Source organism: Gracilinanus agilis, chromosome 2 (genome assembly GCF_016433145.1).
Source record: "Gracilinanus agilis isolate LMUSP501 chromosome 2, AgileGrace, whole genome shotgun sequence".
NCBI classification, from domain to species: Eukaryota; Metazoa; Chordata; class Mammalia; order Didelphimorphia; family Didelphidae; genus Gracilinanus; species Gracilinanus agilis.
In genome coordinates this window covers 564,335,415-564,350,729 of record NC_058131.1, presented here as the reverse complement: position 1 = coordinate 564,350,729, position 15,315 = coordinate 564,335,415, and the positions used below count along the sequence as shown (strand labels likewise).

Sequence of the window (15,315 nt, the reverse complement as noted above, 5' to 3'; positions counted from 1 at the left end):
TAAAGAGAGAGAGAGAGAGAGAGAGAGAGAGAGAGAGAGAGAGAGAGAGAGAGAGAGAGAGAGAGAGAGAGAGAGGAGAGGGAGAGCGCATGGTGCCTGTGTAGCAGAACTCCAGGGCTGGGATCCTGAGACACAAGTGCATCTGCTAGCTGTTAGGACTTGGCAGAAGGATTTCTCCTCTAGGGTAGCTCTAACTTTGGGTAATAATGTTTGTCAGCTACCTGATATTAACATTGTTCTACGTTCAAACAGCAGTGTTAGCAAGACCTGAGGGAGAGGTAAGCCAAGTAAAATATCTTGTCAAAAGTTATATTCTTGTCAGTATTATGTTTCCTCTTCTATCTACCAAGAGGGATCAGGGAACAGTTTTTCTGTTGGACGATGGGTAACGTTCTGTCTTTAATTTTTACAATCGCCTTCCTGTCTTCTAGATTCAGTCTCCCCTCCCTTCTTCTTTCTTAAAAGAAAAAAAACCCAATAGGATCTAAAGTCAATCTAACAATTGGAAAAAACCCACAACTTTTTAAATATTGCCATCCTGAGCACCCACATGTTCTTTCTATGTGCGAGAGTTCTCTGGCATGCACATTTCTCCTCATACTAATAGCAAAAGAAAAAGGGCATACCTGATTCTAGATAGGTTTGAGTATTGTTTTCCATGTGTGCATTTGTAGAAAGAAATGTCTAGGATGCAGAAGTAACTTTTTTTTTCACCTGCTTTTGCATTTCTTAAATTGCTCGCCATCCTCTCCTCTACCTCCCCTTTTCTTCTTGGCTTTGTGGTTTCATTGTTCTTGGAAAATGTGTTTAGTCACCTTTCTGCCCTAAGTTTGAAGAGTGACAGCAGTGTGACAGGATCATACATTAGGAGCTTGAGTGTGCATGAGGTCCAGACCGGAGTGTGCCAGCAGGAATATAGGATGTTAGCTTGTTTATGGGATGTCTCTGGAAATTTAAAAAAAAAAAATCTGTCTTCATGATGGCCATTCCAATTTGTTTGCTAAGAAGAGATTTTGCCCAGTGTTGTAACTGGGTGCCATAACTGATTTTAAAATATTGGGAAAGAGGATTTAGGGGGAAATGCTTCAAGAGCTAGGCAGCAAGACACACTGAAGTGTGTTCTCCCCACTCTTCACCTGTGGCTAAGTCTCTACCACATTCCCCAAGACACCTCGGATTCTTCTTTGACTTTCTACCCACAGAAGTCTGGGAGAGTCATTCTTCACGCAATAGGACAGAAAGAGCAGTTATCCAGAATTTCTTTACCGTGGTGCAGTAAATAAGATGAGTATCAGAAACCTAAGTGAAAAGTCCACTTCTTGAAGGACGATACTGAGGCTTCCTAGCCCTTTTGGGGAGGCTTGTCAGAGGTTTGAGCAGCTTTGGGAAGCCCAGTGTAATTACTTTCCCTGCTAACAGAGAAGTGGAAGTGAAAATCCCTCCGAGTCAGCTGTGGTTTAGGGTGTGTCATTACTCAGACTCACAACCTCCATGTGGCTTCTAGGCACCGAAGAGGGAACCTCTCATATTAACCGGCGGTTGTTTTGGGTTATTAGTTCGTGGAGCCCTCTGCTCTCTAGACAACAGTTTCTGTGTCTTTGGAAGAAATTAAAGTCCTGAATCGAGGTTTGGTGGGTTTGAATGGGTTAGTGATCTGAGTAGCTGAAAGCTGTTCGTTGCCCTCTCCTTGTAGCCAGAGTTTTAAACTTCCCTGTTGATTTTTTCACTGTGCAAAGCAAATGACAAATGAGCTCCCTTAACTCAGGCTGAAGCACTTAAGCATGCTAGAGAGCTCATATGGAAAATATTTCTATCACGGCTGCATGCACATATGGTCTAGGGAGACCCCCATAAAGAGCAAATCACCGAGCAGCAACAATGCTATAGTGTGCCAATTACCCTTATTAGCAGAGAGAATGGGGACAGGCTCTGGACTTACCTGAAAACAACTGGCTGCATTGGAAATCCATACTGGAATGTATGTTTTACCACTTGTGTGCTGCAAACCATATGTCATATATTTCGACCAGTGCTGATCTGTTAAACTTTATAATCAGCAAGGCAGATGAAAAATGAAAGGGGGATTATAAGTGAATCTCCCAATTTTTGATGATGTACATACTCTACTAAAAAAGGGAGAGGGATCTGTCTTTCAAATCAAATTATACGCAGTTAATTGTGAGACCTGATAGAGAAAACAGGAAATTTAAAAAAAAAAAAAAGGTGGCTGGTTCTTTGTTTCTCTTTTGCTAAGAGATCATTGTATTGCATGTTTGTATGTATGTGCGTATGTGTGTCTGTGTGTGTGTATGCATCTACTTGCTGTAAATCTTTGGCTCTGTAAATACAGCTTTGCTGGGAAATTGTACAATTAGAATTTTTTCTTCTTTGGTAAAAATGAAATGATGAGGAAGGAGAGTAAGAGTGAGGCCCCCTTTGAAAAAGAATGTAGTTTATGTGGTGCTTTGAAGAATGTGGCATTTATTTATAAGAACCGCCCTCCCCCCTTTTATTGCTGTGTTGGTTACAAAATTTACCCATAAACATGTGGCGTAGTCCCGAAGTCACCAAGACTAACCACCCCCCCCCACCCCTGTCCCACTGCCAGCTGGTTTTCTTATAGGTTTTAATTATCTTCTCTTTGGATGTTAACAAAAACACATGAGTCAAATGAAGAGGAGGATCAATCCTCCCCAAACTGATGGTTCTATCTTTCCATCTTAGAGTTTCTTTCTTTTCCCCTCTGTGGTATTTGGCTTCTTAAAATCATGGCAGAGTGTTGGGAATAGACTGGTATGTCATTGGTGGCTGTTCCTGAGTCACTTGCTAAACATTTGATGTCCTCTTAGATGGGAGAAATTGGAAAGGGGCAGGTGACGATAAGGAACATAAAAGCTTTGGTTACAGAGAAAGGAAGTTGACATCATAAATCTGAAACTGTATTTGGAGTCCCTTCTCTGGCATAAATGGGCACTGGTGACTTTAACGCCTGCCTTCCAAAAACATGGTTTTGATTTGCTAAGGCTTGGGTAGATCTACAGTGAAGAATTCATTCTTTCATCCTTTCACCTTCTGTGTTTCAGGGGAAGCTAAGTCATGTGGCAGGGATTTAAAGCATTCAGAATGTAGCCCTTAGCAGGAGGGTAACAGCAGCAAAGACCTGTAAAGTTTGGTCTCTCTCTGAGGATCCCAGAGGAAGTAAAACAATGCAGAGAATTTGAGGTTGTCTGTGCCAGGAGAGTACCAGAAGCCGCTTTTTCTTTGTAGGGGAGCAGCAAGAGGATAGAAGTATTCTTTCCTCTGGTTGGTTTGTGGTCTTGCCCTCCCTCTCAGATGGTTTGGTAAAGTGGAGTCTTATGTGTTGAGGAATGAAAAACCTCCAAGTGTTAAATGAAATACTTTGTCTTTCCAAAAAGAATGGCTTTGCATGTAGCCGGTTTAAAGAAGCCAGAGCTAGAAGGGTAAGAGAGATGGAGTTGTGTGTGTGTGTGTGTGTGTGTGTGTGTGTGTGTGTTTCTAGACTAGGGGATTCATTTTTCCCCTCCATCATACTGCTTACATGCCATCTTGCTAGCTAAACAATTCCCCATAATTCTTGTTCTTTCATTGGAATTTTCCTCTTTTGTGAGTCTTGAACAATTCAGTAGGCTGACAAGTGAATTTTGCCATGGAGCCCCCTGCTGACACTGCCAACTACCCTCATGTTTCCAGAGGACTAACAGCCCCTCATTAGCCCTGAATGTTGGGATAGTTAACTAAGCAGAGGGCAACGACATTCTTCTTTTCTGTACCCCATACTGCACCCCTACACGCATCTTCCACTCTGGCTAGTCTTGCCTCCTTACTAAACCGAACTCATTCCTGGTTCTGTGGCTATTATTCCCCCCTCTCGTAATGTCATCCTCTTTGCCTATCCAAATCCTATATATTCTTGGAGACCTGGCTCAAATTTCACCTCTACCAAGCTTTTTTTCTTTTACTATTCTGGTCCTTATTGATTTCTCTTTTCTCTGAACACCTATGTTTCCCTGGTGGTTTCTACCAGGCTGTCATCAGCTGATAGAAATCTGATATTGCCGTCTGGCTTTATTTTGTAGCATCAGGACTTCAGAGATTGATTTGTATTTTTCCTTTACTTCTAAGATATATAGAGCCTTGTGAGTTTAGCATGTTATCACTAGGTGGTAGAAGAGTGTAATAACTTAAAATGATAGTCATAGATTTAGAGCTGTAAGGGGACATCACAGGTCATTTAGCCTTAACTTTACAAAACAGAATTTGGGCTTGTGTCCTTAAACTCCAGACACCATTTTTGCTACTCTACCATGTTCTTCCTTGTTGGTCTAAATAGGGAGCAAGCTTTCCCGGAGTTCAAGCTTGAAACAGTCTGTCACTCAATATGGTGAAGTAGAAAAAGCTCTGGTTCTGGATTCAAATCCCAGTTGCCACTTGCTAGCTATGTGACCTTGGACAGATCTTTTGTTTTGCAGGGGGGCAAATGAAAATGCTGGGCTAGGGCCCTTCCAGAAATCTGGATTCTGTCATGAAGCTAACATTTTAAAAGCAATACTTGATTCAAAGTTATAACTCTGTACTAAACAAGTCTACTTTTTTCCCCCCACAATGTTGTTCTCTTATGATCTCCTTCTTTCTCTACCACCTTTGGTCATTCCTCCTTGTAGCAATATCTTTCTTCGTGTGCCTCTAGGCAAGTCACTTGACCACTGTAAGCCTCAGTTTCTTCACCTATAAAATAGGCATGATAATAGTGCCTACCTCACAAGATTGTTGTAAGTACGAAATGAGTTAAAATATGTGAAGCATTTTGCTTACTTTATATCATCACATAAATGCTAGCTGCCATCATCATCTGACAACATTATTATTTGTTGTTGCCTACAAACATATATAGTTGGAACCTTCCCCTGATCCTTCCATCTCCTCTAGCTATTATTTTTTTCACCTTTATTTCACTACCTAACTTCTCAAACAATTGGTCCATCACCACCATCTTCTTTCCTCCTTTTTTTTTAAACCCTTGCCTTCTATCTTAGAATTGATATCAGTTCTAATGCAGAAGAGTGGTAAGGGCTAGGAAGTTAAGTGACTTGCACAGAATCACACACCTAAGACATGCATAATGTCAGATTTGAACCCAGGACCTCCCATCTCCAGGTCTGGCTCCCTATCCACTGAGCCACCTAGCAGTGCTCCTACAATCTTCCTTTCCAAACTGGTCACTCCTTAATCCCCCTTAGCTTAGCTCAACTTCCATAGCACTACTTCCTCTACTAACTTTTTCATCGCTTCAGTTCTCATTCCTTTACTCTCTTCTCATCATTCATCCATGCACTAAATGTGAACATTCCACAGTTTCTGACCTCAGCTCCTGACTCAATATACTTTCTTTCTTGTGGAGTTCATCTGGTCAAGCAAATCCAACTCTACTTTATGGGAAGGACTGTCAAATCTCTATCATCAACCTGATCTCATGTCTTTATTGGATCATATATGTTATCACTGAGGTATTTCTCCAGCACTTCAAATGTAACATTTATGTTACTAAGTTAATTATTTTCTGAATACAAATCAGTTATTCTACCTGACTTCATTTTTTCTGCTAATGGTGTCATTATCTTCCTAGTTGTCCAGGCTTATAATCTCAGTCATCTTTTGATTATTCTTTTTCCTTAGAATGCAAGGTCCGGTCAGTCACCATATCCTGCTGGTTCTTCTTTAACAATATCTATTGCATACATTCTTCACATATGTAATCCATTAATAGAGGAGGCAATCTAGTCCACTGAAAGAGTGCTAGATTTGGAAGCCAGGGAGACGTGTCTGAATCCAGCTATGCCACTCACTATGGCATGAGACAAGTCACTTAACAGCTCTGCAATTCAGTTTTCTTATTTGTGTGAGGAAGTAGTCCCTTAACCACTTTTAAAGATCCTTCCAAGGGCAGCAAGTTGGGAAGATGGATAGAGCGCCAAATCTGGAGTCAGGAGGTCCTAGATTCAAATCTGATCTCAGACACTTCTTAACTGTATGACACTAGGCAAGTCATTTAATCTGAATTAACCAGCTTTGTCCTTCTCTTAGAATTCATACTAAGACAGAAGGTAAGGGTTTTAAAAATAAAGACTCTCTCAGCTCTGTATCTATGATCCTATAATCCTATGTCCATTCCCCTAATTATCATTGCCACCATCCTAGTTTAAGCTCTGAATTATTGGAATAATTCCTTAAATTGTTTCCGTATCTTCAGTCTCTCTGACACATTTTCACCAAATTAATTTTCCTAAAACCTTCCTTAAGAGGACAATGGACTCTACTTCTTGAAATCCTTCCCTTCCAAAAGTAGCCCAAGCAAAATATTACCACTTTTTGACACTTCTGACCTAAGCCAACTCTCTAATTTTTTGCAATGTTTTTTATTTGAAAAAATATTTTATTAACTGATTTAGAATATTTTTCCATGGTTACATGATTCATGTTCTTTCGCTCCTCTCCTCCCATCCCCTTCCATAGCCAACTAGCAATTCCACTGCATTTTACATATGTCATTGATCAAGACCTATTTCCATATTATTAATATTTGCACTAGAGTGATCATTTATAGTCTACATCCCCAATCATATCCTCATTAAACCATGTGATCAAGCAGTTGTTTTTCTTCTGTGCTTCTGCTCCCACAGTTCTTTCTCTGGATGTGGATAGCGTTCTTTCTCATATGTCCTTCAGAATTGTCCTGGATTATTGCATTGCTGCTCAAACTCTTTAATTTTAAAGATGAAGAAATTAGAGAAATTAAGAACTGATATGTCCAAGGCTACACAAAGCAAAGCCTTATCTTGTTTGAATGTATTGTGAATCTATGTACGTTCCCAACTCCCCTATTAAACTGTAAATTCTTGGATATCAGAGATCATAACACTCTTAATATTTATAACCCCTGTACTTATATTATTTTTAATATTAATATTAACACTTATATTAATTTGCAGAATCATGTTATTCCCCTACTTTCAATTCTTATCACAATAGACACAGAATAGGTATTCGTTGAATTCTGGAAAGGCAATTATCTTTTGCTTTGGCCTCAGTTTCCTTAAGGGATTGCCTAGATGTGATCTCTAGGGTCTTTTTGGGAAAGGCAGTATGGTGTAATGAAAAATATCCTGTTTGGTGTCAGAAAGAAAAAACGACTGAGTTTGAATTGTGACTCTAAAACATACTGTTGGATGATTCAGGCAAGTTACTTCATCTGTCTCAGGGTAGGTAAAATGAGGATAAATAATTCTTTCACTACCTACCCCACTGTGTTGTCAAGTCAACAAGCTTTTATTAGGAGCTTACTATGAGTCAAGAATTAGGGATACAAATACAACAAAACAATTGAGAAAAAATATCTTGTGAGTTGTTTTAAAGTGTCATAATTCCTTAATCCATCTCTGATATATTTAAAAATATCTTTTGGTTATGGTTATCCTGTTTTCCTCTGCAGTCTCAGCTCACTATGAGCATCTGCAGTCCTGAAATCATTCTTTAAGGCCATGCTGTACATTTATAGTCATCCTTTATCACTTTTCTTCATTCCAGTCTTCTGTTTGTCTATGTATATGATTCAAATCTACGTTGAACATTGAGTTTCTTGTGAACCCACTGTGATCTCTTTAGAAAACTATTTTTCTTCCTAACCAGAATTATTTCTCTTTTTGTCTTCAAAGTTTAAACCTCAAAAATTTCCTATTCTGATCGATGAATTTCAATCCAAATGATCCTATTTTTCCTTTCCCTTAATACTTTGAAATATATTCTCCTAAAATCAAGGGTTTTCCAAATGCTTGATCTAGTTCTTCATTTTTTCCAGGTGGTCTATGGTATATTCTGATGTCAATTTTGCTTTTGTGTTGTGTATTATGCTTTCAATACCTCTACTTTCTGGATTTCTTCATGTGGATACACCTCTAATATGCCACCATCTCCTTCTCCACCATTTTATTTGTATTATTCATTTTGAGAACCATAGCAGAGCTACATTTTATTGTCATCACCTATGACAGGAGTCAGCAACGTATGGCTCTAGAGCCATATCTGGCTCCACCTCCTGACTGGCCAGTCGGGGCAGAGCCCCAGGATGTGCCCCAGTGGGCCCTTCAGCCCCAGCCCCATATTCCAGCACCTTCCACCTCCATCCTCCTCCTTCCGTAGGTGTTTATGGTTCTCATGGCCAAAAAGGTTGCCGACCGTTGCCCTATGAGGTCAAATTTATTTCCTTGATAGGGATGTGCTGGTAAATGATTAAAAACTCACTGAGGTAGTAGGTGAATGATTGGTAGCAATTTCTAAGATGCAAATGCTCATTAAAAAAATTGACTCAGAACCAGTAGGATCAAGATCTGGCAGACCATTGCTCCTGGTACCTAAAATCTCTAGTTCACCTTATTTTGATTCCTGTACAGATTGGCTTCCTTCTTGAACTTTGTTTCCTGGGAAACTGGGAACTTATGCTGCTATTCTTCTTTCCTCAATATAGCTATTTTTTATAGTGCCTAAATAATCAGTTTCCTCCATATTCCTTTCTTTTTTTAAAGTCCTCCTGATCAGATTTCTAAGATTAAAGACATTAATTTATGTATTTTCTTACACTTTGGGGGCATTTTACCCCAGCCAGCAGCCCCACATTCTTTTAATTTAAACTATTGTAGAGAAATCTGAATCCTTTTCTCAGATAGTACCTTCTTAACCAGCTGTTCACTTGCCAAATCTCCCTTTCCTTCACAAAAGTTCTTATCTTTAATGGGCAATAGCAAAATAAATGCCTCCTGTGCCCTTAAAGCCTTTAGTTTCTTGACCAAAAAAAAACTTTATAATCTTTAGTGATACCTTGTTGGATTCATTCTGGCAGCATAATATGTGCCCACTCACAAAAACAAGTGGTTTATAGCCATCTAATGTGGCAACTCATTGGGAAGGCCATTTAAAGATGCTAGACTTAGAAATAGGAAGACCTAATATCAATTTATCTCCTTGACAGGTATGCTGGTAAATGATTAAAAACTCCTTAGACACTAATTGCGTGACCCTAGATTAGTCCTTTAACCTCTCTCATCATCAGTTTTCTCATATTTAGAGAGGATTGGCAACTCCTTCTAGAGTTGTTGAGATAACAAATATAAAGTGCTTTATACTAATTAGAGTACTAAAATGCTGCAGCATTTATTATTTTATTATTATTGTGAATTCTTTTTCATACAGTGATTACTTGCACCTACAAAAACAGCAGACTTCTTGATTGTCCAGTAAGTAGAAGGAGTGAAAGCATAGTACACAACACAAAAGCAATATTAATACTCCTTGGGAAGTAGTCACCTATTACCTTTACCATTTTTTCTCTTTCTATAACCCTTACTCAAGAATTTCTCATTTGAGGGCACCTATACATCATGCCTTAGAGTACAAGCATCATCTTCACCCTCAAATGGCACAGGATTTTCCTTTTCAGGAAGAGCCAAACATATGTTGCTTCATTCCAAGGAATTCAATGACCTTTTTTCTCTTTGCTCTCCACATCACTAGCTTCTATCCTTCAGTTTTCTAATAGATGTTTGATAAACTAGCAGTAGACTGGTGGTTGAAGTAGAAAAGGTACTTTTAAATGTTGCAGAATTCCATCATTCATTGCAGGTATTTGGCCAAAGAAGGCAGTCACGGCATTTTTCTAAGTATATCACTTTTATAACACCTTACAAAACCTTTGCATTGTGTAATTAAAACTTTGTACCCCAGGACTCCATTTCCCAGAACCCCACTTTTGTCCTTACATTTTGGAGATAAAAGTTGCTGTAACCACATCCCTCCTGGCACTCTTCTCCTACAAACACTGTCAGGATAAACTGCTCTTTACTCAGTCTTTACTCTTGTCTTTCCATTTCTTCTACTTCAAGTGATTATTAATAAATCTCATAAAATATAATACTTGGAGTTATTGAATATTAATTTTAATCTTACAGCATCACAACATTGTCTCCATCTTGTCTTTATATTTGCTGGCTAATGATTCATTTTAAGAATCTTAGCAAAAATAAATGTCTGAAAGCCCTATAGGATATATAAGACAAGTTAAATACATGATTTCCTTTTACGTTCACATTGATACTTTGAGGAAACTGAAGCTCATAGATATTATGACTTTCCTTAGGTCACAAAAGTATTACTCTAAGGCAAGGTTTATACCTAGGTCGTTCTAACACCATTACTTAAGTCTATCTTCTAAGTGATGCTATGAATCGATGAGGGATTTTTTGAAATCAGGGACTGGATTATCTTCCTTTTTCTATCTTTCCCTTCCCCTGCCCGTCAGAGATTGGTACAGTGTCGTATACTTAGCAGGCATTTAATAAAAAAAAAAATTTGTTGAACGTGTAACTATTATTCACTGCTATATTGCTGAGTCCTGGGGCCGGGCACTAAATTTACACTTTCTGTTTTTTGCTTGGCACCCAGGCATCCAGTCTGGACTGGGGTCAGTACTGGGGAAGGTTGATTTTTAGTAAGAGAAGTTAACCCTGCTTTTTTTTCTCATGTTCTTTGCCTCATTATATTACCTCAAAGAAAAAATATTTAAGGCTTATATTTTGGTTCTTGACTAAGTCTTCCCAAAAGAAGAGAACAGAAAGTTACAATGTATAATATAAATCAATTATGGAATAGCATTTTATTATTTTTCCTTTCCATAAGCACAAAAGAATTGCTAAAAGACTTTAGTAACATATTGGCTTATAGTTAGGCTCTCTTGGGAGGTTTATAATTAAACCTCATTAGAGCATAGAGCAATCTGTGGGGCTACCAAATAGGGATTCCACATTTTACTTCAGTTCAATACTGTCCAAAAAACTCCTAGTACATTATACAATGGGCCCAGAGGGTGGTCGTCATCTACAAAGGCACTAGGAATAGGTGCTAGGGATCTTCCTCTTGCTACCAGTCAGTTCTCACCAAAAGGATCTAAGATCTGTGGATCTCTCAAGTTCAAAAGGTTGCTTCTAGTCCTGAGCACGTTCACCTCAGGAGAGATACTTATTTGCCTAAGGTTAAAAATAAGTAAATAAAACAAATACAAAAGAGGAGTGTTCAGGCTTGTCTAGTCAGGACATGTGCTTTATTTTTTGCTCTGCATTTTAAAAAATCAATAATGGACATATGCTTTAGATGCCACATATTCACAACTACTGTTCCTCTCCCACTCCTCTTGGGACACAGCTCTCAATAGTCCCAGGGTGATCTATAGCCAAGAAGGAAAAGAACACTAAGAATGGAGTCAGTCCCTTTTAAACCTCTACTGCATTGTCATCTCAAATTGTCAAGCACTTGGATTTTGAGTCATCTTTGACCTAAAGCAAGAAAGTCAGCTTTGGGCATGCTTTGCTCAATATCTTTTATAAATAGATGAATAAATGAATTCTCTTATTCATGTTTAGAAACTGAGGAGCCAGATTAAGAAGTCTACATAGGCAAAAGCAGGGGGTCAGTGACAGGACCAAATATGGTGTCTAAAAACTGACTGAAGAAGCATGGCCTGAGAGTAGGCACAAAGGTTACTGGGATGACAGTAGAGAGAGTAACATTTCCACACAGAATTCATACTGTTCATTAGTCATATCTTTGTAGGCATTTGAGGCTTGTTGTTATTGTTGTTTTTTTAACCTGGTCTAGCAAAAAATTAGATGTAGCAGGAAGATTTCATTCAAGAAGCATTAACTACATAACTTTTTGTTAATTGCCATTTCTAAGTGACAACAGCAAGTAATTTACTTAGTACAGAAATCCATGGTTCCATTACTAACAAAACATTTTATAAGTAAATTGAATTAATAAATATGTCAACTCAATGAAGCAGATTTAGAATTAGAAGAACTGGATTCAAATATTGGTTCTATAATTCTACCACCTATCTATGTGCTGTAGGGCAATTCATTTAATCTTTCTTGGCCTTGATTTCTTCACATTTAAAATAAAGTGGTGAAATAAATGGCCTCTAAGGTTCTTTCTAGCTCTAAATATATCCTCTGATTCTCTGAATCAAATTATACTTTAAAATTTGTCATGCCAAACATTTTTGAGTATACTCGATTACAAATAAAATATTTCATTTTAATTTAAACTGATACAATGATTTGAGATCTCTAAAGAGTAAACTTTATTTTAAGAAAATAAGCATTATGTCCCATTCATTCTCATTCCCTTGGAACATTTTTGTTTCCCTTCCTCTCCTTACTCTCTGCCAAGGCTGTAAAATACACACACACACACACACACACACACACACACACACACACACACACAATGATTAGGAGGGTACTTGAGGTGTTTTTTTTCTTTTCTCTTTTTTTTTTTTTGATGATTTTAAATTTTTAATGATTGTTCCATGGCTTTAGAATTTAAAAAATTATGTCTTCATTCTTAAATTTGTCATCACTCACTTTGATATAGCCCTTTATATGTGACACCATTTGATAACAGATGTGCTATCATTTATGTCAGAATTTTTAGCTGCTTTCTCATCAAGATGGTTCTTTTTTCAATTTAAAATGTTCCCAAATGGTTTATTTTCTATTTATTATTTTATATTATTAACTAATAAACTACATAATTTTATACATATATATATATAAACATACACACACACACACACACATATATGTGTATATTCAAACAACTTCATTTTAATGTCACCCATGCCCTCAAACCATAGGAAAGCATCTCTTTAGGCTTACTTGGATTGGGTTCAATCTCATGATCATATTCTTTGACTCTTGTCCACACTCAGGATTTCCCCTGGGAACATAAGAATTTTATTTGTTTTCCAATTTGGAATTTTCTCTGAAATATCAGATTGAGCATTATTTCTAAGCTTATAGAAAAAAAGGAAAAGGAACTTTTTTTTTAACTCAGGCTAACATAATATTGAATATAAGATGATCTAAATCGATTGATTTGTCAGATATATATATATATATATGTATATATATATATATATTTTATTTTTTTAAAACCCTTACCTTCCATCTTGGAGTCAGTACTGTGTATTGGCTCCAAGGCAGAAGAGTGGTAAGGGTAGGCAATGGGGGTCAAGTGACTTGCTCAGGGTCACACAGCTGGGAAGTGTCTGAGGCCAGATATGAACCTAGGACCTCCTGTCTCTAGGCCTGGTTCTCAATCCACTGAGATACCCAGCTTCCCCCTGTCAATTATATTTTTTAAATGATTCACATCTTTTTACATCATCATAATTTCTAAATATATCCTTCTTTGGTTTTGCTATACAAATTAAGAGAATACTAACTATAAATCTTAAATAATTCAGCTTCAGAAAAGGAAATACAAATAGCTATAAAAGAGCTATCAAAAAAAACCCCAAAATCTCAGTCCTGATTGATTCACAAGAAAAAGCTATTAATATTTTAAAGTACAATAGAACTATAAATCAGTATTATTAATGAATATCAAATTATTTTTAACCCTGCTAAAAACTATAATGATTCATTTAAGAAATCATTCATCATGACTAAGTTGGATTTATAGCAGAGATGAGAGGTTAATTCAACATTAGGAAAACAATTGAGATAACTGTTTATATTTTAAAAAACACTGCAGACTGCATGACTATATTAAAGACTGTAGAAAAATCCTTTGACAGAGTACATAATCATTTATGCTAAAAACCCTACAAGGGTTAGGCATGAAGAGATCTTTTTTAATATCACAAAAAGTATCTAACTACAACCAAAAGTAAGCATTATAGGTAACAGAGAATCACTAGAATCTTTCTTAATAAATGTATAAGTAAAGCAAGGATACCCACTCTGCCCATAATTATTTGATATAGTTCTAGATATCCAAGTAGTAGCCATAAAATCAGATAAAGAAATTAAAGGCCTGAGGATACATCAAGGTTATATAAAATTATTACATTAATGACCTGTGATGATGTAATTAGAAAATACCAATATCAAAAACAGATATTAATTGAAACAAAATCTTCAGCAAAATTGTAAGCTGTACAATCCTCAAAATCAATAATATTGCTATATAATAATAGAATATAAGAAGTAAAAATAGGAAAACAAATTCCCATTCCAAGTAAGGGCAAAATACATAAGATATCTAGAGATCAATCTATCTAAACACAAAATATTTCTATAAATTCAACTAAAAGCTGGTCCTTAAAGAAATAAAGAATAACTTTGAATAGCCATAGGAATTTGAGTGGTCATGGCTAGACCATACCAGTATTAATAAAGATGAAAAAACAAAGTTAATTTACAGTATGCATACCATATCAATCAACTTATGATGTGAATACTTTGTTAAATTATATTAAATAATAACAAAAAGTCATTTGGAAAAATATTTAGATTATCAAGGGGATTTTTAAGCAGGTCAAGATGAAGGGAAAATAGTACTTCCAGATCTCAGTCTATATTATAAAACAGCAGACATCAAAGCCATCTGGTATTGATTAAAAAATAGAGAGGTAGATCCATGAAACACACAAGGGAGTGTAGAAGCAAGGTAACTTAATAACCCAATATTCAATAAACCAGAAAAGGTAAATTACTTAGGAAAGAACTCTAATTTTGATAAAAACTGCTGGGAAAACAAGAGAGCAAGTCCAGAAGAAATTGGACTTAGACCAACACTTCATATGTTCTAAATGTATGCATATCTTTAGCATTAAGGATTATATTATAAACATATTAGAAGAGAAGTACATCAAATACCTCCCACAGGTATAGTTAGGAATTGTATTTGTAGCCAAATAAGTGAAAGAAGCAATTACAGAAGATAAAACCAATAATTTTGTCTATATGAAGCTAAAAAAGCTTTTATACAAACAAAATATTTATAGCAGCACTTTTTAAATAATAATAATTTAATTCTAAATAATTGGAAACAAAATAAAAAGCCAATTGCTCATAGAATATGAATGTATTTTGGCTTATTAATGTAATGAAATAGTACTATTCTTTTTTTTAACATTTATTAATATTCATTTTTAACATGGTTACATGATTCATGCTCCTACTTTCCCCTTCACCCCCCGCATTCCCCCACCCATGGCTGATGCACATTTCCACTAGTTTTGTCATGTGTCCTTGATCAAGACCCATTTCCAAATTGTTGGTAGTTGCATTGGTGTGGTAGTTTCGGGTCCACACCCTCAATCATGTCCACCCTGACCCATGCGTTCAAGCAGTTGTCTTTCTTATATGTTTCCTCTCCTGCAGTCCTTCCTCTGAGGGTGGGCAG

At 36.8% G+C, this 15,315-nt stretch overlaps 1 protein-coding gene across 1 annotated transcript in view; it reads left to right on the top strand.

Moving 5' to 3' along the window:
- The first annotated feature begins 206 nt into the window (after window positions 1–206).
- THSD4 (thrombospondin type 1 domain containing 4) overlaps window positions 207–15,315 on the top strand; it is a 378,692-nt gene continuing 363,583 nt past the window's right edge. Inside the window, exon 1 of the mRNA XM_044665311.1 lies at window positions 207–278. Coding sequence (XP_044521246.1) covers window positions 207–278 — 72 coding nt within the window. The remainder of the gene's footprint in view (window positions 279–15,315) is intronic.